The sequence below is a fragment of the Leptonychotes weddellii genome, chromosome 12, assembly GCF_054177405.1.
Source record: "Leptonychotes weddellii isolate Sample4059 chromosome 12, ASM5417740v2, whole genome shotgun sequence".
Classification (NCBI taxonomy): domain Eukaryota; kingdom Metazoa; phylum Chordata; class Mammalia; order Carnivora; family Phocidae; genus Leptonychotes; species Leptonychotes weddellii.
The window spans coordinates 33,324,600-33,349,152 of record NC_138380.1 but is presented as its reverse complement, the minus strand read 5'-3'; the positions used below and the strand labels follow the sequence as shown (position 1 = coordinate 33,349,152).

Sequence of the window (24,553 nt, the reverse complement as noted above, 5' to 3'; positions counted from 1 at the left end):
TTTTTTTTTAAGATTTTATTTATTTGACACAGAGAGAGCGAGAGCAGGAACACAAGCAGGGGGAGTGGGAGAGGGAGAAGCAGGCTTCCCGCTGAGCAGGGGACCTGATGTGGGACTTGATCCCAGGACCCTGGGATCATGACCTGAGCCAAAGGCAGATGCTTAACGACTGAGCCACCCAGGCGCCCGAGGTCAGTTACTTTGAGAGTACTACATGTCTGAAAGGTAGTATGGATTGGCATATAAAACTTCAGGTAAATAATCAAGAATTTCAAAGGCGTTGCTCTATTCTAATTAAAGTGTGATGCAGTTTTTATTTCTGATTTGTTTTTTTGTTAGAGGCTCTTTAGTGTTCTAAAATTGATACTGTGCTTTGATGGTCCCTGGCAATCTGGAAAATATTTGTAAGTTCTTGACCCTGCCCTGCACGGCACCCCACCCCCAAACCAAAAAACCCAACTGAACACACACACATTTTCTTTGTGCCCAAACCCCATGACAACTAGAGCAGCTGGATTCAGCCTCTGACCTTATTTTTCATTCATATATTTTTCTTTCTGGGAGATTTCTGTAATGCAGTTTTCTAATGTTCATGAAATGACCTGCCTGTGTTTTGCTCCATACTTCATGTTGCCTCCAATTCCTGAGCCTGCCTGGATTCTGCAGGTCCCCTCACTCATTAGTGATCGTCCTCTGGAGTCCTGCGAAGGCAGGCTAACAACCACGGTCTCTTCCATATTCAATACATTTGTTGAAATCTTGTTCAGTATTGTTTCTTCCAATTTTCATTCTTGTGGTTTTGTAATTTTTATACCTATTCTGCCTTTTTACTGGGGTGTTAGGAGGAAGAAGAGAGAAATGAGTGTTAATCTGCATATTAAGTTTATAGATGGGTACATTTTCATGAAATTAAAGGCGGTTGCTCAACAAGGATTACTGGGGACTCAGTAATCAAATGTTTGAGTATACAAATGTTTGAGTTTTCTGGAAAGTAGTAAAATGGTGTATGATAGGCCAGTTCATTCCTTGATTCTTTGTTAATCTTGCTGGTTTAAAGGAATTTAAAATGGTCCCTGCCTACTAAGTTCTTTATTTTGAGGCTCAAACATTAATTTTGGAGCACCAGCATTCCATGATTCAAGTCTTTGATGACATTTACTGAATTTCCTGGGAGTTGAATCTAGATAGAATAAAGTTATTTGAAATAAAAATCAAATACTTAAAGATGCCCCTGGATAATTCAGGTGGGAATACCTATTTTCTTGTGGCTCTAAACTGTTTTTGATGTGCTCTTTCAGGTATGTAATAGATAAAATGAGGTATGTCCTCTTGCTTTGCTCTTAATGTGGTTCTCCAGAAAAGTGGAGACAATTGGTCATAAGCCATAAAAACTTTCATCCCCTTCACTGGTTTAAAAATTCAGGGGCACCTGGGTGGCTCAGTTGGTTAAGCATCTGCCTTCAGCTCAGGTCATGGTCCCAGGGTCCCGGGATCGAGCCCCGCATCGGGCTCCCTGCTCAGCAGGGAGCCTTTCTCCCTCTCCTCCCCGCTTGTGATCTCTCTCTCAAATACATAGATACAATCCTTAAAAAAACATGGTTTTATTCAGATTTTGGTATAAGGAATTGCTTAGGCTTCATATTCCTCATCCCTGAAGGGGGACTGATACTTCACAGGGTTGTAAGGCTATAGGAGAGAGAAAAACAGTAAATGCTCAAAATGAGGCCATTCTATTATTTTTTCAAAAGTCTGATGGTTTGAATCTCAGATCTGTACCTCTGAAACAAATAATGCAATATATGTTAAGAAAAAAAAAAAGTTAGCAGGAGGGGAGGAATGAAGCGGGGGAAATCGGAGGGGTAGACGAACCATGAGAGACGATGGACTCTGAAAAACAAACTGAGGGTTCTAGAGGGGAGGGGGGTGGGAGGATGGGTTAGCCTGGTGATGGGTATTGAGGAGGGCACGTTCTGCATGGAGCACTGGGTGTTATGCACAAACAATGAATCATGGAACACTGCATCTAAAACTAATGATGTAATGTATGGGGATTAACATAAGAATAAAAAAAATGTAAAAAAAAAAGTCTGATGGTTTAAGACAGGTAGTTGGGAGATTATTTCAAAAACAGGATGATAATTAGCAGCAAACAAACATTTTCATTTTTCATGGAATTTGGCATAGCTTTTTAATGTACAATATACCTCTGAGAAGACAGTTACTAGTTATATCGTCTTCCTCCATGAATTGGTCCGCTGGTACAGATGAAGCCTAAGAGAAAGGCATTCCTTTCTCCTAAAAGTAGGATGAGGTCCATACTGAATATAAATGTAAACGAAGTTCTGTGAAGCAAACATTTTCTCAATGAGGTACAAAATGTTTCAAGGACGAATCATGTCCATCTAGAAGTGGCAGTGAAAGGTGGGATTCGGAAGGACTGCGTATCGGTTTACTACCTAGCCCTCAGCGTCCTGCGGGGATAGCCTGTCCCTGTGGCCAGCAAATGGGACTCACAGGAGCTCCTTTTATGTACAGCAGAGGGCAGAAGCTCCTTGGCATGTGTGTGAGGGAACCACACAAGAGAGAGCCTGACATTCCTGAGAAAGGAGGATGCCTCAAAACCCACAGAGTAAATAAAGCCTTCAAGTAGAGAGGGAGGTGGATGAGACCAAGTGCTTCCCTCGCCTGCAGTGGGTCTGAAGCCTGTATACAATCTCCCGCTCACAATCCTGTTTCGTAGCTACTGGAAGCCCTAGGAGCTCTCCGAGGCGCCATCCCCCTAGTCAGTACCACACCCTTACTCTGTCCTTGCTGATTGCCGTCGTCTGGTTGGCCCGGAGTCCTGTGCAAGTTAGTTGTCAGAATGGCAGCTCCAGTCCGCTACTGCATATTCATATATGGGAGCATAGCGGGGCCGGAGCGCTAGAAATGTGTCCGTTACACAGACACAGGAGCCAAATAAGGACATTAACTTGGGTCCAATAAGAACCTCATCAGTTACCAATTGAATCAAGGCAGGGTGGCTTTTTCTTTTTAAAGCATAGTTTCAGGAATATATTCATGAAAAACCTCAGACATTTTGAAAAAAGTTAGTATTTGGGATCTTATGTTGCTTGGCTAAATTAACACTAAATATAGACCGACGTCATGCTGGGGTTTCTGGGCCCTGTAGGAGCACCTGTGCGCCGAAGGAAGGCAAAGAAAGAACCACAGAATTTGTAGAAAGTTTTATTGCAGTTGCTTCTGAATAGTTGGTTCTTTTTTTTTTTTTTTTCCTGGCAACCTAGCAGTCAAAGCTCACATTTTTGTAAGTAATTTGCATGCTATTACTCTGCCGACCCTAAATTATGATCCTTGAGGTTGGGATGTTTTTTGTGGCTTGTGCTCTGTGCTTTTAACTTTTGATAGAAATGATTTAGACTTGACTTAAAAAATTAATTCCTGAATGTGAAGAGGCACTGACTCTGAAATGGAATTAAAGAACAAATTACCATGACTCACTCAATAAAGCTTCCTATTAGCTTTGAATTAAGCCCTATTATAAAAATAATGATTCTGTGGCAAGCAATACAGGTGTGTAATTTCTGAGCTTTGATACTGAGCACTTATGGGAAAAAAATAAAGAGCAAAGCCATTTTTCATAGACAGCTATTTCGTCAGAATATTTATTTGTACGTAGTGAGAGTCCTTAAATGATGAAAAGAATCAGCTGTGAACATTGATCTAAGCTGGAGGAAAATGAAATTACTTACATGTTTCAGTGCAAGGTTTCAGAAAGGGCTCCGTTAAAAGGATACTGCTTTGGTCAATCTCAATGAGCAGATTTGCACACCAGGGTCAGGGAGGAGGGCTGAGCTAGTGTGATGCAGAATTTAGTAACCAGCCCTGCTGATTGTTGCCCTTCTATGGAGGTGCCAAAGATAGCAACAACTGGATGCCAACAGCCGTGGGTCCTGGTTTTAGGGCCAGGTGATCCTGTATCCATTTACTCACGGAGTCATTGATAAGCCCTTGGTGGCCATGAACCACAGACACCCAACTCTGTTTTCTTTGCCAGTTCTTTATTTTCCATTCGCATGTTGTAGTTAATCTAAAAATACATGAAAATGGCATCTATTTATATTGTGACTTTACCCTGAAGAAGAAATTTACTTTCAGGGCACTTCATAGCTTATTCGAAGTTGCTGCCTTTGTACTTTTGGATTTGATGTTGCACTAGTCATCTTTGTCAGTAGCAAGGCTAATTTGGAGATTTAATTAGCTGCACGGCTCTTAGGTTAGCTTTTGTGGCTATGATTTTCCAGTTGGCCCTCCACTTGTAAATGTCGATTAAGCTTCAGTATGAGATTTGAGCACTAGGAATTCCATTCCTAACGGGGAAGCTAAGGCTCAAGGACGTTAAGTCAGAGACCCAAAAATGAACCAGGCGTCAGTCACCAAGCCTAAAATAGAAGCTGTGGCCGGAATGATGATCTTATGATGTGACGCATACAACTTTTATGCCTCATCAGATATTAGTATTGGGGATAGTAAAGTGTAAGAGATGATAAAATGTGAAACATTTCTGGAAGAACAGAACTCTGTGACCATGCTTCAGTCCCTACGGTTTTGTCTGTGAGAGGATAAGATTTGATTGATCTCTAAGGCTTTTTTATTTTATATGCAGTTGCTGCTTTTTAAAAAATGATCACTTCGTGTCATTCCCTTAGGAATGTTCCATGGGGGCGCCTGGGTGGCTCAGTTGGTTAAGCGACTGCCTTCGGCTCAGGTCATGATCCTGGAGTCCCTGGATCGAGTCCCGCATCGGGCTCCCTGCTCAGCAGGGAGTCTGCTTCTCCCTCTGACCCTCCCCCCTCTCATGTGCTCTCTCATATAAATAAATAAAATCTTAAAAAAAAAAAAAAGGAATGTTCCATGGGTGTATTTGGGATTCAGTAATATCAGTATCTAAGGTGCTTTAGTAGTAGCTAATCTAAAGTACCCAGAGAATCATGTGTTTTTGTTAATTAAAATTTCAGGATAACTGAAACACCTTGTTCAGTTTTTAGCTTTGATTGAGAAAAAGTTTAATTAGTCCATGACATTTTTTTAAAAGATTTATTTATTCGTTTTAGAGAGAGAGAGCCCATGTGGTGGGTGGGGCAGAGGGAGAGAATCTCAAGTAGGCTCCGCGCTGAGCGCGGATCATGAGCCAAAATCAAGAGGCAGCCGCTCAACTGACTGAGCCACCCAGGCGCCCCAGTCCATTTTGAACTCACTGGTTTTTTTTAGGGCTTCAGGAGCATTTTTTTTTTCCCCACAAGTACTAGTGGGTTTCAAGTATCACTGGGAAATATCACTGGGAAATTCCTGGTTTTTAATATTTTCGAATGCAGTTTAATCTACTTAGGAAATGGCTGATTCTTTTTTCAGATCTCCTATAGATGTTCACATCTTTCTTTCCTCTGAATTTGGTTTCTCCCATTTTTTTTCATTCTGTAACTGCTATTGAAAGAAAAATTTAAAATGTTCACAGGAATTAGTGTGTTGCTTATCAGCAGGCACAAGGTTTATCGACTTTACCAGAGACCAGGTAGATATCACATGATGATTTTTACACTCAGTTTTATTTCTGTTAGTGTATTTATGATTAACTGCCTCAAATTCTTTTGAAAATAGTGAGCTTCAACTCTTGAATAAAATATTTTAGTTGCTCCCACTTACCGTAAGTCACTGGCTTATACATTTGATGCTGGATATTTGGAGAATAGGATTGGTGCCCACCCTCAGGAGTTTTCAGTCAGTTTGGAAAGTCAAAGATGTGAGCAATAAATGCTATAAAATAGTGTAAGTGTCCTGGTGGAAGAATGTACTGCATCCGGCAAAAGCACAAAGGAAAGGCAGGTTGATTCTTAGAGGAGGTGAGGTTTGAGCTGAGGCTTGAAAGAGGGTTAGGGAGGGATGTGAAGAAGAAAGGGACGACACATGAACTCTGAAGCAAGAGGCCCGCTTCCAGCTCTGCAGCTAACTAAATGTATGATCCTGGGCATTCACCAGCTCAGCTTCGATTTCCTCACTTGGAGGAAGGATGGGGACCAGACTAGAACATGTCTACAATCCCTTTCAGATCAAAAAGCCATGTATCACTATTAGACTCATTTTATGAAAAGAGATAACTGTGAAAGAGACGGCTTTGATAGTAATTTGAATTTGTCTTCCTAGAGCCCTGTATTTCATGTAATTAAAGGGCTGCAAGTTCTCTGTTGTGCTGGACAGACATCTTAAAATAGACCTTTTAAATCCATTCAGGCTTTTCAGGGTTGAAGTTGTGCTGTCTTTAGAAAATGTAAGCCTCACTTTTAAAATTCTGTATTATGTAAGTGACCTCGATCTAAGGAAACTCAGGGGGAAGAGACCTCAGATGTCCCAGAGTCAAGCCTCCAGCTTGCCATAGAGTTCCTGTCTGTAGCACCTAAGCTTGTGAAGATGTTGTCTTGAGGACTCCCAGCCAGCATCTCATGGCTAAAGGATACATTTAAGGTAGAAACTCATATGCCATATTGAGTGAGAATATAAAAATTGCAGTTTTGTGCAGTTGGTTGAGCGTCTGACTCTTGATTTCAGCTCAGGTCATGATCTCAGGGTTGTGGGATCGAGCCCTGCATCAGGCTCCATGCTCAGTGTGGCGTCTGCTTGAGATTCTCTCTCTCCCTCTGCCTCTGCCCCACCCCCACCCCCCCCAAAAAACAAATAAAATCTTTAAAAGAAAATTGCAGTTTTGTTTTAAAGCCTCATGCAATTAGAATGGTTCACAGTAATACTCTCTTCCCCCTTCAGAATCTTTGGGCCACAGGCTGACTAGCTTAGTTTTATCTTTCTTGGGCAAAGGATTTGAGTTATCTCACCAGAATATAAATAGTGTAATAAAAGAAAAAATATTTTAAAATAACTTACAAAATAAAAAGCAGGCCCAGGAAAAACAGTGAGAAATGAGAAATCAGAGGAGGAGGATATTCAGAGAAGCAAGGTATAAAGGGCTCACACTGGGCCACACACTTGAGTCTGGGCTTCCTGGCAAGCCAAGCAAAAAAAAAAAAAAAAGGTACAAAGTTGTCCCCACATGGAAAAATTTCCTTCTGGACAAGCACAGCTTTTCTAGACCTTCAGCTGGAAGTAATGCATGTGGGGGGTTCTTTATGTGCCTGTGGCCTGTGATTCTTGTGACTCCGGGCTCTGGGCCCAGCCTTCTGCTTCCTGTCACTGTTTTCTTCCAGGAACAATGAATCATTCCCAGGACACCGGCCCTCGAGGCATGCCTGAAGACAGAAAACTTTATATTGTGGATTCCATAAATGACTTAAACAAACTAAACCTCTGTCCTGCCGGATCACAGCACCTTTTCCGTATGTGTGCCCTCCCAGGCTTGGTGGCCCTTCCTGGCTTCTAGGCCACCTAAAAATAGCAAATGCTAATCTGGCCCTGTGGGGGTGTGGGGGGGGGCGGGGGGGAGGGGAGGCATTAGGAACACCTCAGCTCTGGGAGGGCTATTTATTATCAGGCAAGTTTTGTTTTTGTTTTCTTAATACTTGGCAGGCTTCGGGGCTTGACTCCTAAGCAAGATGTGGAATCTGTCTTCAAGAGTTCTGAGACGTTCTGTGGAGTGTCTCTCCCTGGAAAGGGGTAGAGGCTGCAGGTCTTCCAAGAGGTTTGCTTCTCCCTCTTGGCGGCTGTTGCACCTTCTGGGGACCCCAGCCAGGTCACCGGTGGGGCCCACTTTCCTAGAGAGCTCTGACTTCGTAGTGGGTTCCTGGAATATGCTCCACGCATTCCTCCAGCTTTTAAAAAGTCATTAGAATTTTTCCGGGCAAAGAAGTCAACTTCATTTTCTGCTTACAAATTACAAATGGCCCCAATTAAAGGGTTAAAAAAAGGAGGGGAAAAACAAAACAAAAATCTGCTAAATACTAAATGTGTACTTTGTTCCCTAAATATTGTAAACGAGCTCGATCAGCTCATTCTGAGCCCCATTTTTCCAGCTTAAACTCTGACAGTCAAACACAAGCATTAATTTTTCCCCTGGCCGCTTGTTCCATTCCCGTTCTAAACTCGGACTGTCCCACATTTGTATCTATCATTCCCCTTCTCAATCCTTCCTGAGGTTTCGCTTTTTTCTTCATTTTAATGCAGTCGGGTTTTCACCTGCCTTTATTGCAGTCAGTCTCAATAGAAACAGGTGTTTGGGTGCCGGCTTAGGCCATCGCTTTGATTAGGAAGCAAAAGTTGTTTCAGGGTGACGGAGCCCAGGACACAAGCCACCCACCGAGCTACAGTCGAGCAGCACAGTGTGTGGGACGGATGCCAAGTAGGAGAGAGTACAGAAAGGAAGTCGTTCGTCTCTGTTACCCCAAGTTTCTCTATTTCTTATTGAATTTAATTTGGGTGTTACCAGGCACGCAGGCCTTACAAAATGACGGCCACATGCAGACACTTCATGCTCGGGCTGACCCAAGCTGCTCTAGGAGCATGGTTACAGTCTCAGTTTAACTGCAGGACATTTAAAAGAACCTTGTTTCCAGAGCAGGTCCGTCCCAGAGACAGCTCTAAGAAACCAAAATACGTCGGCGCCATTTTTCTGTTTAAATGGGTGTGGGCTAAACTGATCACTCCTATGTTGCAAGGAGTTTCCTGGGAGACATTCCAGAGTATTCAGCCTTCTACTCAGAAGAGGTGTCCCAGCCAGCTGTGTTTTACTCGGGGGTCACATTGGGGGAAAGGGTGATAGAGCCTCCATCGCTCTGAACCCTTAACGCATGTGGCCTCCCCTACTCACCCAGAGAAAAGCCCAGGTCCTGCTCCTTCAGTGTTAACACCATCTTCAAAGAACTTTCCAAGGAGATTGCTTAACCCTGCTTGTTTTTTGAATAGCAATGTTGAAGAAGGTAAAAAATTCACAAAGAGCACCAGCCCAAAGACATTCCTAAAACATAAGTTACTCTCCAGGGTGATGACAGGGGAAAATGGACATATCCCCTACTCACATCTCTAATCATGGGGGACCGGTCAGGTCTGCGGACAAGCTGCCTGCTGAGGAGTTTTTGTCATTGTTGTTTTTGTTTGTTTCCTATCAGCGCTCCAGGAGAAAATCCCAGACGTTGGCACTAACTCAGGAAATGGAAGTCATAGTCTATTTTTTATGGGGCTGATAATGGTGCTGATTGTCAGCCTGGCCCTGGTTTCCTTTGTGATTTTTCTAATAGGTAAGTACCACCGACATGTTCTCATTACTTAAACACTCTTACTTTGTGGCTGGTTGTTTAACTTTATTCCGGCAAGGGGTCCCTGCTTTTTGGCACTCACGGCTACGCTCCCTGAAAGACAGAGGGAGGGCAGGTGCCCTGAGTGAGCCCTGCAGCTCTGGGAGGGTCACGGGGACACGAGCCCACAGTGCCCAAAGTTCACAAATGCCTACTATGACTTTACTGTCTTACTTGGAGTCCCTCGCTGTCAAACGGTCGGCGGCTTACCCTTGCTGATTCTCGGTTTGCTTGATCCGGGGCATAACCCCTCCATTAATTCCGCTCTGTACCAGAGTCACATTCAGGCTTCGAACCCCTTTCCAGGTTTTCTCACTTCTCAGGAATCAGCTGGAAGCACTGAGGGTTGGGGCAGGGTCCCGGAGGCAGCGTTAGGGAGGTGTTAGGCCCTTCTCTCCTATTTGACACTGCCTGGGCTGTGTGAGCTGCCACCACCCACCCCTGGTGACCCGGGCTGTCCCACATAGCTCCTCAGCCAAGAGACCCCCCCCCAGACCTCAGTGCCCTGGTAGCGGCAGGGCTGCTGCCCCCTCCCCTCGAGCCCCCCAGTTTTCTCTCTCAGCTGACCCCTGCGGGCCATCATCCGGGATTTTTCAGCTCCTTCCCAGATCCGAGAGGAGGGAGTCATCTTTGATACCTTTTCCCCCCCGGATCCACCACACTGTCATTTCTTCTGCCCTTTCTTACTCTGCAGGCCGTGTAGCCTTCAAAAATCTTCAAGGAGAAGTAGAGCCCATGTCTTTGGAATGCCTTTAATTTAAATTCATTCAGGATTAGAGGTAGAGGTGGTGGTGATGTGGGGGGAGACAGGTGGGCAGAGGGCGTGACTCTTTTAGAGCTTCCGACGCCTTTTCTTCCCCAGACTCCCGCCTTCCAGCTAACAGGTCTCTATCCAGCCTCGGGGGTGGGGCAGGTAGGGAGGTATGATGTTTAATCGCTTCTCTCTGGCCCAGCCGTTGCCTTCTTGCACTTGAAGCTGCAAGGGCAATTCTCCTCACAGTAATGGTGCCCTTGTATCTGACCGCCTGTTGGATGTGGGTTGTTCCTGAACCTTCAGGGCCAGAAAGAGCCCATGGGTTACTCTTCTGAAATGTTACACCAGCCAAAATGAATGCTCCCATTATCATTCTGCCACACGCATCTGGGACAATGGCTGAGTTAAACTATGAGGAAATTTTAGGTATGCCCACAGACAGGAGAGCCACCCAAAGGACCTCCTCTCTTCTGTGGGATGATAGGTAGTAAGATTAGGGGTAATGCTGATAACATATACTATCTATTGGGCATTCACTGTCGCAGGCACTGGGCGAAGCACTTGATGTCTGTTTGCTCACAACCTCATAACAGCTCTCTGATGTAGGATCTACTATTATTCTGGTTTTATGGATCCTGAGGCTTCGATTATTTACCGTGCCCGAGGTCCACAGCTGATAAGTGCCCAAAGACACTCCCGCCCGACCTCAAAGAGCATGCACTTTGTCACCGTCATTATAAATATGGTTTATTTTAAATTTGCCGCTGGTGTTTTATATTGAGGGCAAAGTCATACGAAGAAATGGAAAGAAGACATGAATAAAGAATGTCTTTATTGGGCAGTTGCTCTGTGCCAGACACATAAATCCATTATCTTCAGTTATTACCTCTTAAGATAGTATTTAATATTTCTATTTCATCAATGCGAGACTAAGGCCCAGAGAGTTTACCTCTCCATGTTTACCCTGCTAATCAGAGGCAGAACTGGGATCCACACCCTCATCTGCCTGGCTCCAGAGCTCCCCTGCCCTCCATTGCCTACGCTGAAGTAATGAAGTAAGGACTTCCTGTGGCTTTCGGACAAAGCTTAACCTAAGACCAGAGTTGGTTCAGGCATCTGAACTTGGCCTGTGCTCATCTTTAACAAGGAAATCTTTTTGCTCTCAGTGGGATTTAGTGCAAATTTGTAGCCTTTTCACCGATGAGAAAGAACCCGTATTCTTTATAACTCTGGTCTTTTTACATAAGAGAGAGAAGACTTATTTTATACTGATTACTTTCTTATTAAACCATGGGGTCTTGGGGCGCCTGGGTGGCTCAGTCGGTTAAGCGTCTGCCTTCAGCTCAGGTCATGATCCCCGAGTCCCGGGATCGAGCCCCGCATCGGGCTCCCTGCTCAGCAGGGCGTCTGCTTCTCCCTCTCCTCCCCGCTTGTGCTCTCTCGCTGTCTCTCTCTCTCAAGTAAATAAATAAAAATCTTAGAAAAATAAAAACCCTATGGGGCCTTTGTTTTTGTCATAATCTCTGTCCAAAAAAGGAATAATAGACAGCAAGGGTAGATTACTATGGATGCCTCTGGTAGCAGTTTCTAGTGGCCAAGCAGTGGATTCCAGAGAATACTGCGTGCATGGGATATTATTAAGTGTGGCCTGGAGAAAAAAAGGATTCTATGGTCAAATGCGTTTGAGAATTGCTGAGTGAGCTAATGCTCAAAGCGTTTTTTTACTTCCTGTGAGTTTCCAAGAGGCAAGTTAGTATATAATTTTTCGGTAAACTTTTTTGCCCATGCAACTCTTTTTCTTTTTTGGAATTTAATTTGGAATCAGTGTATCATGGGACACGCTTAAGCCAACACGACTGCTGCTTCCTTCTCTGTTTGACTAATGTTCTAGGAGGTTCCCAAGAGGGGAAAGGATCTCATGTGTTTCACATTCTCCCCCAGGAGCAAGTGGGATTCCTGCCTTGCTCTGCAGCAAATCTCAATTAAGATCCTTCCTTCATGTCTTGGACCCTAATTCATCCATCCTAATTTTTTAAACTTGGGGAAGAAGCAGCTTCTGGGCAACAATTTGTCCCAAGCCTGGAGGGGAGGCGCTAATGTATAGTTGCCCTTCCCACATTAGTTGATCCACGAAAGCCTCGTGGCATGTTACCAACATCATTAGTTCCTGAAAGATGCCTTGGAAAATTTAACTCTGTGATCAGCAGACCTCAGAGTGTTCCGTTCCATAGCTGACTTCATTGCCAGTTCTGTTTATTTTGAAAGTATTGTCTCTGTTCTTAGGAGGGTCTGAGGGGAATTCTTACATATTCGTTTATGGGCTGGTAATCCAGAACCAGCAGAGCTATGTCAAAAGAGGCTGAAACCCAGAAAACCTCATTTCCTGATGAGGAGCCGAAAACCTTTTGAGAAGAGGTCTCTGAAAAAGACAATGTAACAATCCCTTCTCTGACGTGCTCATAATGAGACATGCTGGGGGTTTCCCTCGGTTGCTCACAGTGATGTTTCTCAGCCAAAATCTGCGCAGAGCTTCCAAAGGTAGTCGAGGCTGGCCCCAAAAAATTATAAAAATAATCCACTTGGTAGATAACTTGAGTCTTCAGCAATTTCTCTCCCGGGTTTCTGGGCTGCCTGGGATATGGGAGCAGGGGACTTGCCAAGGGGACCTTTCAGCACTCAGCTAAGCTCCAACACAAGGCACTAACGAGCCCCTATGGAACAGCCTGGAAACCAATGTAACACAGTCTGTTTTCTATTTTGAAGTTCAAACTGGAAACAAGATGGATGATGTGTCAAGAAGACTAACAGCTGAGGGAAAGGACATAGACGATCTTAAGAAAATCAACAGCCTGATTGTAAAGCGACTCAATCAACTGGATGCTGAACAAAACTAAAGAAATGAGCATCCAAAAGCAGCTGCTAACGCCGGAGCTTCACACTTTACTGGGCGTGCACAGGGTTATGAAGTGAGCATGCGCATTTCTGCAGGCAACAGAATATCTGGTTCGTGATCCCAACCCTGGGGCCAACTTTCTGCTACAGGGATGGGAGCAACTCCAAGGCAAAGGGGCATGGGATAGCAGCCAGAAAAGGGCTCTTTTTATGGTAGGGTCCTTTTGCTTCATTGGGGTCTAGGGTGGCTGGCATGAAGGAGAACCAACAGTTAGCAAGAGAATTCGGCTCTGTACCTACACCTTCTCTTACAAAAGGAGTGTTGTCACCAGAATAAGTTCACTGTACCAGTGAGGTTCATGGCACCTCATGCGCCTTTATGAATTCCTGTGACAGCCTAATGAATCCAGTGAGTTATTTGTATTCAAGGGAACCAGGTGATGACTCTTCTCAATAAAAAATTCTGCTCAGGTGATTAAACTCTGACTCTTCCCCAAGGACAGGGGATGGGTGGGTTTCAGAGCCAATTGCCTTCTGGTATTTGCTAGTAGTATTGATATGATATATGGTAGGGTGGGGGTCAGTAGAGAGAGCCTAAGTTATTCAACCAATGTTTATTGAGCTCTTTGTGCAAACCATCTGTCTACTTTAGAAGAGTTTACATTCAATTGGGGAACAAAGGAAATGTATGGTTATATATATATTATATAAGCTTTGTTGGCATTCTTTCTCATGAAAAATCCTTCAGTATTCTGCTGCTTAATTTTGAAGCAATCTGATAGGTTTGTGGTCTTTACTAAGCTACAGTAGGAAATTGTGTATTTGGAATATTTGAAATCTGCCCTGTTTTAGCCCAAAAGGTAAGGTACACAGTTTGTGATATAAGATATGGTGTGATATAAATGAGCTTAAAAAGCATATGAGTCTTAGAAAATCTTTTATTTAATACAAATATATTGTGCAAGTTTATTGAAGAATGCATTGCGATGGGGCGCCTGGGCGGCTCAGTTGTTAAGCGTCTGCCTTCGGCTCAGGTCATGATCCCAGGGTCCTGGGATGGAGTCCCACATCGGGCTCCTTGCTCAGCGGGAAGCCTGCTTCTCCCTCTCCCACTCCCCCTGCTTGTGTTCCCTCTCTCGCTATGTCTCTCTCTCTGTGTCAAATAAATAAATAAATAAATAAAATCTTTAAAAAAAAAAAGAATGAATTGCGATTCTGCCATTTTGGGCTGATCAAAAGCCTGTCATTAACTATTAAACACATACACACACATTTACATTTTACAACACTAGTTGATGAAATAAACACAAGACATTTTACTTACCCATTTTTGCCCTCAAAAACATTTGTCCTGCATACTTACTCTCTTCATATGGATAGCTATCATATAGAATATTTTGATCTAAAATTTGTGTTTACTGGAAAATTCTTATTGCACTTTGATGGGTTGTGGCAAAATAATTTATCAGGAGGGAGAGAGATGCAGGGCTCAATCCCAGGACCCTGAGATCATGACCTGAGCCAAAATCAACAGTTGGATGCCCAACTGATTGAGCCACCCAGGCGCCACTTTTCTTTCTTTTTAAACAGCTTTCCTGAGCTATCATTGACATATAAAAATTGTATATATTTAAGGTATACAACTTGATGTTTTGGTATACATATATTGTTGAATGAGTACCACAATTAAATTAATTAACATGCATCACCTCTATACTTACCATTTGTGTTTGGGGGGACTTGGGGGTGAGAATATTTAAGATCTGTCCTCTTAACACATTTCAGGTATACAGTATTGTTAAAGACGTGATGAAAAAGTCAGTCAGAACAAACTTAATTCTATGTAACGAGTGGGAATTGCGCGTAAGTGCCGCACCCAGTGGTGTGGGTTGTGCTGGGCTTCCCTGAGCCAACACTGCAGATGATCCAAGAGGAGGCTGAGTGAGGTGTGGTCCTCTCTCCAAATGGGCTTCTGATCTATGTCATATGGTATGTTAGTAACAAATTATTTTCCAACCTGGGGAAGATAGGTGGGACATTACCTTTGGTTGGGGATGGAGGGCATTTTGATAAGCATATAGATTTTATGAGAACAACTCATCAAATACATCCATGTCAATTGCTTATAATGGTAATACTTCCAGCACCTGATAATAATATGCTGTCTTAATGTCTTACTCAGAGAGGCCTTGATATTTAAGATTTTTAAAAGAAATTTTGGTCCTTGAACCAAAAGATTTGGTTAACACCCCCATATTTCTTGGTTTTTAAATTATGAATAGCTAGAGAAAACAGACGGAAGCATTTAACTTGTGTTGCTAAACGCTTGGCTCTGCGCTGGTTTCTTTATATAATTTTTTTAATCACAAGAACGTGTGCGGTTTCTTAAAAATGGATTAGATGATTACTTCAGCCTGAAAAAAAATTTTTCTTATTGTTTTCAATTTGGTTCTACAGAACAAGTGAATTGTAATCACTGGAAATGGGGTGGGAGGGGGGAGAATGTTTGTGTAAATAAGACATGAGAAACCAGTATTGACCTGTAGCCACAAACAGGAGACCGCAGTGGCTAGCGTGCTCATTGAGGGATCACCTGGGAGGCTTAAAAATCCCCCAGAGTCCTGACCTTACTCTCAGAGATTCTGAGCTAGCAGGCAGGGGGTGGGGTTGGGAGCTCATGTTTTTAAAAAGTTGCTGTGATGATTCTGGTGCTCCGTTTGGATGGGTGGCTGAGCAGATCATGGATTTGGAGTAAACTTGGGTTTGGATTCTGGTACTATGCATGAGTAGTGTTGCCTTGACCTCTCCTCACTTCCTCAACTTCCCTGACTTTCAGGTTGTTCCTCGGTAACACGGGAGGGTATTGCTTCTGGTGAAAACGGGGAATTTGATAGAAAGTTCTTCAGGCTCTGTAGTGTTTATAAGTCATTAATAAGTTGTACATTAAAAAGGGGGACCATCGGGGCGCCTGGGTGGCTCAGTTGTTAAGCGACTGCCTTCGGCTCAGGTCATGATCCTGGAGTCCCGGGATGGAATTCCACATCGGGCTCCCTGCTCGTCGGGGAGTCTGCTTCTCCTTCGGACCCACCCCCCTCTCATGCTCTCTCTCTCTCTCTTTCTCTTATTGTCTCTCTCTCTTTCAAATACATAAAATCTTTGAAAAAAGTGGGGGACCATCTGGTCATTCGTGGATATTATTTTTAATCTCCAGGGAACATTCATGATCTCTTGTCAAAGACCTATGAATGTTTTCAGAAGAACACTCCACTTTCTACTTTTCATTTCCTTCCCTTCCCCCATATCCAGACCTTCTCAACTGCACTTGGCGTAAGCTCCAGTTGAAGGGGCTATTTCACTTTTCTGAAGAGCCTTTGAGAGCCATTCTGATAGCAGATGTGAGTGAGATGCCGGGAACCCTGAGAGATAAGGGTTCTGAAGAAAAGCCAGACAGGGACTCCTGCCCCAGGAGAGCAGAGAAGGATGATTCCTGAAATAGTAGCTTTGTGATACCATGACCTGTGGGCTTCCTGGCAATGTGAGACACACAAACTTGACCAGGCAGGTAGACTGTCCAGCAGTTTGTCTTTTCACATACATTGGAATGTGGTGTCTTTGACCTTGATCTAAAGACACAAAGGATTCAGATTTTAGATTTTTGATTGAGAGAGGTAGTGCTGCTCTGGGCGCTGCCTAAGGGAGAGGCCTGTTTGCACGTGAGAATGACCCTCCCTTGCCCCAACCCCGCTCGTTCTCTCAGATTCCACCTTGTCTTCATTTCGAATGAGAACCTCCTGTCTTCGACATCTTCAGCTGAAGACATTTTATAGGTCTTTTGACAGACTACTGACGTTCCCTAGGGACTAAAAATACTGTTGAATGGTCAGATGTCCCTCCTCTTTGATGTAACAGTTACAAGTGACTTAGAAATAACTCTACAGAGGTGGTGAGATAACAAAATAGAATCAATACCAAAATACTCAACAATCAACTGAAACCAGTGACAATCATGTACATGAAGTGAGGCAAATGATGAATTCAGTCCTCAGCACGGAGGAGCAGAACCAAGCAGTGGAAATGAGCTGTGATTCCGTTTACACTGAGTGGTGCAGCTCTTCAAACTGCCAAGAGATGAAAACTGGGCTTACGTGTCGTTGAATTTTCCGTGTTTGCAAGAGTTAATTGGGGCAAAGCTTGTGTTGCCCCTGAATTTCCCTCACCATCTAAAAGAGACCAAGCTGGACCTATAGGAAGTCACATAATTGGTCAGAAGGAAATTCGAGGAAACTTTTACCTTTGTTTTACTTCTTCTTTCTTTTTTTTCCCCTTCTAAGTTGGTCTTGCCAATAAAATAGTAAAGATTTTTCTGTAGACCTTTGCTTTCAGGCCGGGAATGTGGGGAGTAGGACGTGAAGGGGATGAGGGCAGAGAAAGCAGCCGTGGTGTGAAACAGAGAGCCCACGGGCAAGGCTGCTGTGTTTGCAATCTTCCCAGATGGAGGGAGACATGGGCTAGCTGCTCTGTGTCTTCCCACAGAGATGAAGAAGGCATGGGCTGTGGGAAAGGAAGTCATGATCCTAGCTTTTCCTTGTTTTTTTGGCTTCCTCTGACTCTCATGTCTTTCTAAATTTCAAAACATGATGCATTATTCATGGACGAGTCCTCAAAGACATAGGAACAACCTTGTTCCATCGGGAATATTCTTCCTGATAGTGGAGCGCTACTGCCACAGAGCATTTATTGTCTGATGAACAAAGGGAGTAGGCCAAACAATTGAAAGACCAGTTAATAATTTAATTATGGCTTCTTAAATACCAAAAATGTCTAATTCTCCATGCCCTAAAGTCATTTTAAATATTGCCACAGACTAAATTATAATTCTCTTCCACATCCTCACTCCCCCAGACTTCTTTAATATTGATGAGTTGGGGGTCAACTTCTGAATCACACTTAAGGGCTCAGAAAGAGTTTCTTACAGACTCAGAAAATAAACAAGGAAAAGACATTAGGATCTATTTTCAAACCTTCATTCGGTACAGGTGGTAGAAAACCTGGGTTCTTTCCATATTACTTGTACAAGTCACAAAGGAATCTTCCATAATCATTACCCCCATCAATTTGATGCCATCTCTTTCTCCTTTGAACTAGAACCTGATTTGAACCTCCCTGATTTTGCCTTGTCACTGTGTGCTTGCGTTGTACCCTTTGCATGGCTCTCTCGTCTGGGCTTCCTCAGGGCATAGTACGTTGCTCAATAATGTGAATGTGTGCAATTGAATCAAGCTAGGAAGTCTTTCCAGTTTGCCTGCATTGCCTCTGATTTGCAATTAGAACAAAGTGGTGCTCACTAATAGGAGAGGAGGGACACCTGGTGGCAGTTGGTTATTTCAGAGGAAGGAGGTCACTTTGAAAGGAAGAAAGGAGGTGAGTGTTAAAATATAGTTTGATATCCATGGGAGGGTGAATGGTTGTTTCAGACATAGGACATCTGTGGGCTTATGTCTGGGGAAAAGGCTATTAGACTAGAAGATCACATAGATAGTGGTGAAGACTCTGTGCTTTGGGGTTGAAGGACCTTCCTTTGAATCTGGTTCTGCTGCTTGCCAGCTACGTGACCTTGACTAAGCTATTTACCTTTTCTGAGTGTTGGTTATCTTACTATAAAATGGGAATGATCCCACCTAATAAGGTTGCTATAATAATTGAACAAAATGATGCCTAGTACCTGGTAAGCACTTAATTAAGGAGAGTGGCTGTTATTTTTCTCATTCACAGCCAAGTGCTGAGAGCAGAGTTTGATGCCAAGGAGTGGGTTTTCTGCTGGCTCTGGTGAGAGGTTCATAGTTTTCTTGAATTTTGGGAAAGTCCATAGAGGGGGCCTCTTTGATCCCACTTTTAAGAAGGTCTTTTAAGAAGATTAACAAGGTAATCTTGTTTCAGGTCTGTCAGGAAGTATCTCCCTATGAACCAGAGGAATGTATCAAGCTCCTTAAGTGTCTTTTCACCGCACAGACATTCCACCCTCATAGAACTTACCCCTAAGTGGGAAGATAAGATCACTACACAATGGAAAAACAAGAAATAAGGCATAACCATTTGGGGCATAACCCCAATTTTGTGACCCAGAGAGTAAGAGCTAGAAAGGTTCAGGGAGGGAAGGCATGTCCCTGAGCCGACAATACGCTGACCAGCTGTCCTGCTAAAGCCTTCTGTCCCCAGCAAACTGGGATTGTTTGTCACCCTACCTTCAGAGAGACTACTGAAGCCATCAGGAGGGTTTCTCTGAATGGCCATCTTCTCTCTCAACAGACCTACCTACAGCCTCATTTCAACTGTGGCTTTTCCTCAAGACTTTCGTCAATGTGCAGCGCCTTCTGTCCTTGATCTCAGTCTCTTTTTCTAACCTGGGACCATGATCTTTCTAGTCTGTCTGTCCTTTCACACTAGCTCCTTCTTGATACCCACGTATGTCTCTCTTACCCTAATAAATCCTTCTCCTGCTATCTCCTTTAGCCAGTCTTTTTTTCTTCTCCTTCGTATCTGAAGTTCTCGAAATGGTGGGCTACACCTGTTGTCTCTTATAGGTGGACCTCCCATCCATTTCTCACTGCCTGCTGCAATTGAGCATTCACCCCTACCTGTCTGTGGAAACTGTCCTTGCTGAGGTAATAGAACTTACGACGTCATTGCTAGGTCCAATGGCCATTTCCCAAACTTTTTCTTAGTGGACTTCTTTTTGTTGTATTTGACCTTATTAAACATTCCTTTCATGAAACTCTTCACTCTCTTGGCCTCTGGGTCAGCACTCTCCTGGTTTCCCTTCTGTACTCCTGGTGTTTCCATTCCCTTCCCTGCCGGGGCCCCTCTGGCTCTGCCTCCCTTCTCCAAGTTGCCATTCCCTGGGGTTTTGCCCACTGTTCTGTCTCTCCACACTATTTCTGGGTTAGTTTATCTTACGGTTTTAAATGCCACTTATATATAGATGATTTCCATATCTGTTTCTTCAATCCACATCTTTCTACTGTGCTTCAAATATAGAATGAATTGCCTGTTCAATATTTGGACTTAGGTAAATGGAACATGTTTAAAAGACTGGACCATAACCGCCATGAGGGTAGAAACTATGCTCTGTTCATCCTTGAATCCTCAGTACCTGACAGTGCCTGGCCAGAGGGGGGCTTTTTGCATGTATGAATAAAAGGTTGTAGCTATTGGAATATATTACAACCATGTGTATTTCCTACAACTTCTTAGTTATTAATACTATTTTGGGATAAGAAATCTCTAACTCTCTTAGGCCTTGTAAGCCTGCTGTCCTTTCTGCTAATGTAGCTTCTTACTGAAGACAGATTGTGGATTCTGCAAGAAGAAAGGTGATTTAATCTGGAAAGGTTAGAGATGTTGCTTGATCAGAGAAAGATTTTATTAACATGGAGTGATCTCTGTGGAGGAACCCATTGTTCTGTGGACTCTTATGATGCAGCTCAGGCTGTCAAAGCACGATCTCATTAATCTTGTGCTTATTGTCCTGGGGAAGGAAGACTGGGGAAAGTCAGTTGGCAGGTATGACAGAGGGGGGTGGGGGGTCTTGCAGAGAAAGGGGGTGAATGGATGGTCCTTGTTCTTGCTTTAATATCTCTCTAGATTTATCCATTATCTTAGATATGGGGGGAAAAAGACATTTTGTGAGAAGTGGTAAAATTCTTTATAGTCTTGGGTTTATTACAGGATCAGCTATCTATGTGGTCCAGTGTAAAATGAAATTGCAAGCCCTTTGTAAATTATTATTTTTTTTTTAAAGATTTTATTTATTTATTTTGAGAGAGAGAGAATGAGAGAGAGCACACGAGAGGGGTTAGGGTCAGAGGGAGAAGCAGACTCCCCGCCGAGCAGGGAGCTCGATGCGGGACTCGATCCTGGGACTCCAGGATCATGACCTGAGCCGAAGGCAGTCGCTTAACCAACTGAGCCACCCAGGCGCCCCAGCCCTTTGTAAATTATTAATTCCAAGATGATGATAGGAGATTATTAGACTAAACAAAGGGTCCTGTGCGACTGCATGGGTTGATTGCCCATGAAACTGACCTGGTTTGGAGACTCTAACTTGTGTTGGAGACAAGAAAATCTTTGTGTTGCTGGCTCTTAGTCAGTGTTGAGCTCAATTTCTGACTCATGAAGTTTAGAAAAAGAAATACCTGGCCAGCAAGTCATCTCTCCTTCATAAGGCTGGCTTGTGCTTCCTGTAATTCACACTAGTTGTTCATTTGTCCCAAACCCCAAAACTCTTTGCATTATAAGTCTTTCCAGGTTTAATTCTTTTGTCCTGTTCTCATCCTGCTCTCTTCCTGTTAGGATTTTTGCCCTGTTTTTATGACGAAATTTCATCCATGCATCCTTCTTTGCTTTTACTGTCTTTCAACCAGATTTTCCATCTTTAATTAACTTAGGTTGTCCTAAAAAAAAAATCTGCTCTTCTATGATCACTTTTAGGTTTCCTTGGATTCTTTCCAATTTTCATTTGTTCCTCAGCAAATAAAGTGCTTAAAATGGAGTGTGGTGTTCGAGGAGCCATGGATGTGTAGGCAGCACTTGGCTGCCTTATCTTAGGAAACCTAGCTTACCCGTGGATGGCTCACCAGCCCCCATCCATTGTTATGGTCCAAATTATATCCACACTCTTTTCTCATAATTGGCTCCTGTTATACAATATATTTGGCATTTCCTCTTTTTAATCTTTTCAAACATCTGTTAAGTATCAGTTTCTTAGGTAGAGTTTCACTTCCAAATTCTTTTAGTTAGCACTCACCTTTAGTTGAATCTCAATTGATTTTGTGTCTATTTCTCAGCATTCTTTGGCTCCATATCAACTTACTCTTTGGCCTTAATGGTTGTGTTAAGGTAAGGAGGGCCACCCATATTAGGTCAGATCAGAGATTTATTTGGTTTAGGATTCTGCCTGTGGCACTCAAGGATATTTTATGGGTGAATATGGTGGTTCTCCATAGCTCCTCTGAATGATTCGAAATTAAAAACACATTATAGAGCTGTATAGCCTATGATATTACTTAAGTTCTTTGTAGCTGCTTATTTATATATTCTATTTTCATTTTTTACTTCCCACCTTCCCTGCCAATCTATCATCTATTTCAGAGATGTAAGATGTCCTCTGCCATTAGCTTTCTTGGTCCCTTTTTAGGAAGTGATGTATACATGGGACAGTACTAATATTGAATACCCCCACTTAGACTGCCTTGAGTTGTTTTTCCAAGATCAAGAGAAGAATGGTTACCTCCCCCGACCCAGTAAAGAGATTTAAAGATACAGGAGATGAAAATATAGTTTTGGGTTTTGTTGTTGTTGTTGTTGTCGTCAGGAAACCCCATGAGTTCTACTTGTTCAATGTATCAGATACTGTTGCTTAGGCAAAGAAGAGAATTTTTTGGAAAGACATTGGCTAATATGCTGAAATCCAAGGAAAAGTCAAACATTACACCTTAGGAAATGGGAGAAGGGATTTCTGCTTCTGATCAAGACAGAGTAACTAGGACTGGATTTACCATTCCCCTGCCCCCCCAAGATACATGCAACTATGGTTTCAAGATAATGGGCATCAGGCATTGGAGGACCATTATCTGTAGAGCTTGGAAACAAACAAGGTAAGCCCTACTATTGCCCCAGTTTACTGCCTTGAATTGTATTCCATATGTTTAAAAAGCTAGAGAAAAGGAAAGTATAAAAACCCAAATTAAAGCATGTAGAATGAAACTACAAGGCATGAAATGAAAAATGCACTAGATGTATTAATAGCAGATTAGACATTGCAGAAGAATTTTTCAGTGAATTCAATGGCAAGGTAATAAAAATTGAAGCAAAGAGAGAAGGCAGCAGAAGTAAACAGAACTGTTTTACAGAACAGAATTCCTCAGTCAGCTGTAGGACAACTCCACACAGTCTGAGATTTGTGTGGTTGGAGAACTCAAAGGACAGAAGGAAAAATATTTGAATAAATGAAGGCTCCCAATTTTCCAAATATGATGGAAACTGAATATCTCCAGGTCCAAGAAGCTCCATGAAACCACAGCACAAGAAACATGAAGAAAGCATATTGTAATCAAATTGCTCAAAACCAGTAATAAAGAGAAAATCTTAAAAGCAGCCAGAGAAAAAGACACATTAAATACAGAGGTACAGTGATAAGGATGACAGATTTTTCATGGGAAACAATATCTTTAATGTACCAAAATTAAAATAACAACTGTCAGCCCAGAGTTCTGTACCCATCAGAAATAACTTTTAAAAACAAGAGAGAAATAGACTTTTTTTCAGACATACAGAAGCTGAAAGAATTCACCACCAACAGATCCACACACTGCATGCAGTGCTAAAGTTCCTTTTCCAGGAGGAAGTGAGAGGATTTAGGAATGAGGAAGAACAGATGGAATGAGAGCATTTCCTTGGTCTGTTTCCTTTGGAACTATGTGGTTCCTTTGTCTCTGCTTCATTCTTCTTTCTCTGCAGATCAGTCTTTGCTTTACTGTGCAAAAACTTCATCATAGCCTGTAAATTCATATGTCCTCAGTTCCAGAAACAATCTGGCTCTCTTTGAACCCCATTTCAAGTTTCCAGGAGAATCTGTGGCTCAGTTTTTACTAGGTGACTATTTCTGGTCCATTCACATATGGCTGAATTGGAGTGTGGGACAATATTGTATGAAAAGGGTAGTTCTCAGTGAAAAAAAAGTTTATTATGAGCTGGACATACACTCTGAAAGTGACTAATCAAGCCTCCAAACTGTCTTATTTTCCATCCCTCCATTGAACTCATCCTCAAAACATCTCGATCTGGATTAATACTAATGTTTACTGAGAAATGGGGATGCCAGGGAATTATCAATATGGAAATTCAATGACCAAATCTGATGGAATAAAGTGAGAAGGAGGAGGTAACATCAGTTTGGGTTCAGACTTTTCAGAACAGAAATTCTGAACGTGGGGGTAAATTGGTGTTGGTGACTAAGAGTGTGGTATGAAAATGGGAGCTGAAGAGAGAAGAGGATATCTGGGACCTCACCTCCTCATTAAGACAGGATAATCCAGAAAATATTAAGGCTCCCTTTAAAAACACAGGAAGGGAGTTTGTTGACAGAAGACAGCCAGCATTTTCCTTGACTGAGGAGATAGGAGGAAAAGGAATGACGTACATTCAGATGCAGGGCACTCATACAGGGTAGGAAGTTGAGGCAGTTGAAATAGGAAGGTTGAAGATGGTCTGGGGGAGTGGGACACTCTATTTCATGGTGTAGGAACCCCAAAATGATGAATCAAATACCAAAAGAGATGTGCAGGCACCTGGATATTCAAACAGAGGAGCAGATAAGGCATCACCCATGTAAGGTAGGACCTTGGACTTCTGGAAGTATTATTTCTGTGTCCCTATTGGCAGGTGTTTTCCCCTCCCCCACCCCTTCTTTGTCGTCTGAGGCCAGTGATGGAATGACCTAAAACCAAGATTCCATCTGGAAGAAGGAAGAAAATGTGGAAAAGGGCAAAGATATTATTTTTCTTTTGGTGTCAACTGAGGCAGATTTAATGCTAGAATGGACTGAAGTCTCTCAGGA

The 24,553-nt window shown here is 42.9% G+C and overlaps 1 protein-coding gene across 1 annotated transcript; it reads left to right on the top strand.

The window, feature by feature from the left end:
• Positions 1-1,981: 1,981 nt before the first annotated feature.
• On the top strand, positions 1,982-14,145 carry LSMEM1 (leucine rich single-pass membrane protein 1). Its single transcript, XM_081800227.1, has 4 exons — positions 1,982-3,307; positions 7,254-7,382; positions 9,108-9,236; positions 12,811-14,145. The coding sequence occupies exons 2-4, from the start codon at positions 7,259-7,261 to the stop codon at positions 12,939-12,941; spliced, it is 384 nt and encodes a 127-aa protein (XP_081656353.1). The 5' UTR covers positions 1,982-3,307; positions 7,254-7,258; the 3' UTR covers positions 12,942-14,145.
• The last annotated feature ends 10,408 nt before the right edge of the window (positions 14,146-24,553 follow it).